Genomic DNA, 2,711 nt, shown 5'->3' with positions numbered 1-2,711 from the left:
TGCCTGCCTCCCTTGCTTAACCTACCGTTGGCCAAAACTGAATCTGGTGGCCAGCCTTAGCTGCAAGAGATCCTTGGAATGTAACTATTTTAGGCACAGGAAGACAAGGGGAAAATGGCTTGTGAATGTCTTTTGGGTAGGCAATCCACAGTATCTGCCACTAGGGTCATCTGCCCTGTATCTGAAACAAGACTGTGAAATAGATGTGGCAATTCTTATTTGATTAATTTATAAAGGGGAAATGGCACTATAGCCAGAATATGATATTACAGATTGTAAGCAGTATTTAAAATAGACATATTTTTCTAGATTAATGCACAATCTCTTTCATTCATTCTTTTGTACTTTTTTCCTTTAACCAGTTTGGATGGAAATCTCTCCAAGTAATACCATTTCTACTATGAAAATTAAATGAGTTAACAAATGAAAAGTACCCAGTTCAGTGCTTGCTGCAGAGTAAGCCATTCAATCAGTTACAGCTATTGTTTCTCCAGAAATTCAAGGAAGGCAACCGCAAGCTCATGGGGTGTTTATTCACCTGGCTGTCTTCTTTTAGAGGTTACATCAGGACAGATTCATTACCTTCGAAAATTTTCCTCGGCAATCAGGGAATGGCTTAGTGAGTAGGAAATCAGAACCAGGGGCAATGTATCAGTCCATTTCCACAGTGCCTTAAAAATACTACTGGAGACTGAGTAATTTATAAACGAAAGAGGTTTAATTGACTCACACTTCTGCATGGCTGGGGAGGCCTCAGGAAACTTACAATCATGGCAAAAGGCAAAGAGGAAGCAGGCACCTTCTTTACAAGGCAGCAGGAGAGAGAGAGCAGGGGAAACTGTCACTTTTAAACCATCAGGTCTCATGAGAACTCCCTCACTATCATGAGAACAGCATGGGGGAAAACACTCCCATGATTCACTTACCTCCTATCAGATCCCTCCCACCACATGTGGGGATTACAATTCAAGATGAGATTTGGGTGGGGACACAGATCCAAACCATATCAGGGAGTTTTCAGTTATATAAATGTAATGTTTAATGATCTCTGATATATCCACTTTATAATAGGGATTAGTTGCCAGTAGGGCCAGAAAATTCAAGGAGCGTGATTGCGTGGGCAGAGTTAGGAAACGTTTGCCTCCGTGACACTGTTTTTCTGTATGTTTATACCTAATAACCTGGGTTAAATTTTTTTTGTAATTTTTTTATTGTGGAGATTTCAAAAACATATAAAAACACACATATAAGATCATGAACTCCTTGTGCTCATCACCCAGCTGAAATCCTTATCCACATGTAGCCAATCTGGTTTTATTTACACCTACACTTCACTTCCCTTACCTCCCATATTAGACTGAAGAAAATTCCAAATATCCTGATTGTTTTAAAAGATATTTTGTCTAATCAAGTCCTGCTGGTTTGAGGGTCTTTTTCCCCGCTCTGGTGACTTTATTTATTGATTTCTCTCTTATTAGGTATCTCTTTTCAGATCTTAAAATGGCTCCCAGAGTGTGATTTTGAGTTCCTGAGGGAAGCCTATGTTCTGACAATTGCCATTATCATTAGGCAGAGTACACCCCATTCGCTTTTATCTTTTCTTAATTACTCAGGAACATCATGAGGAGCATCAGCCCTCGGGCTGCCTGTAAGGAGGAATGCCAGCTTTTCTGGGTTCTGCCCAGGGCGCCTGATCCAGATGTGGGATCTTTGGGAGTGAAGCCCAATCATCTGCATCTTTTACACATTCCCAGGTGTTTCTTCTGGCCACTGAAATTGGAGAAGCAACTGGCTGCTAACATTTTCAGAGATTATTAAGATACATAGATCTCAAGCCATGGTGTTGAAAAGCCAAAAGGAGACTTTTAGAAACCCAACTGCATTTTTCTAAATCTTCTCCATCCTCTCTCTTTTGCTGGCTCTGACTTTTCACTGGGTCAGAGACTCTAAGGCTGGAACCTGATGTTCCACGGGGACTGTGTTATGGTTGTTCTTCTACAGAGTAAAGTGCATGAACTGAAATAGCTATTGACTGCTCAGAAGTCACTCAGTCTCAGGTTTCTGGCTGTGTTCCACATAGCTGTAGGTTCTGTAATCTTACCTAGATAAGTTGTGTTCATGTACACACACACACACACACACACACACAGAGTCCAAGTGCTATAATAATTCTGATATGTAAAGAAATTTCAGAGCCCAAGCACAGTGGCTTACGCCTATAATGCCCAGCCAGTACTAATAATCTTATAACCCATGTTTTACAGATAACTGTGCTCTAGGCAGAGAGAGATTTTAAAGAGCTGTATGACACGGAAATGCTTCTGTTTGTTTTAAAAGATAAACCAGTTTTGTTCAACTTTGTTTACTGTAGGCTCCAGAAGTGCTATTAGCCCTCTTGAAATTTGGGCTTGTTTAAAAATAAAGCCCAGGTGCAGTGGCTCATCCCTGCAATTCCAGCACTTTGGGAGGCCAAGGTGGGCAAATCTCCTGAGGTCGGGAGTTTGAGACCAGCCTGACCAACAGAGTGAAACCCCATCTCTACTAAAAACACAAAAATTAGCCGGGTGTGGTGGCAGGCGCCTGTAATCCCAGCTACTCGGGAGGCTGAGGCAGGAGAATCGTTTAAACATGGGAGGCGGAGGTTGCAGTGAGCCGAGATTGCACCATTACTAAATCTAGCCTGGGCAACAAGAGCGAAACTCCATCTCAAA

General features: G+C 41.8%; 1 protein-coding gene across 1 annotated transcript in view; it reads right to left on the bottom strand.

Annotated features, from left to right (window-relative positions):
- Positions 1-1,192: 1,192 nt before the first annotated feature.
- Positions 1,193-2,711, bottom strand: part of SETD7 (SET domain containing (lysine methyltransferase) 7) — a 63,920-nt gene continuing 62,401 nt past the window's right edge. The window contains exon 8 of the mRNA XM_011985630.1: positions 1,193-1,770. Coding sequence (XP_011841020.1) covers positions 1,728-1,770 — 43 coding nt within the window. The 3' untranslated portion in view covers positions 1,193-1,727. The remainder of the gene's footprint in view (positions 1,771-2,711) is intronic.

This window comes from Mandrillus leucophaeus, unplaced genomic scaffold (genome assembly GCF_000951045.1).
Source record: "Mandrillus leucophaeus isolate KB7577 unplaced genomic scaffold, Mleu.le_1.0 Scaffold289, whole genome shotgun sequence".
In the NCBI taxonomy this organism is placed as follows: domain Eukaryota; kingdom Metazoa; phylum Chordata; class Mammalia; order Primates; family Cercopithecidae; genus Mandrillus; species Mandrillus leucophaeus.
This window is presented reverse-complemented; position numbering and strand designations above follow the sequence as displayed.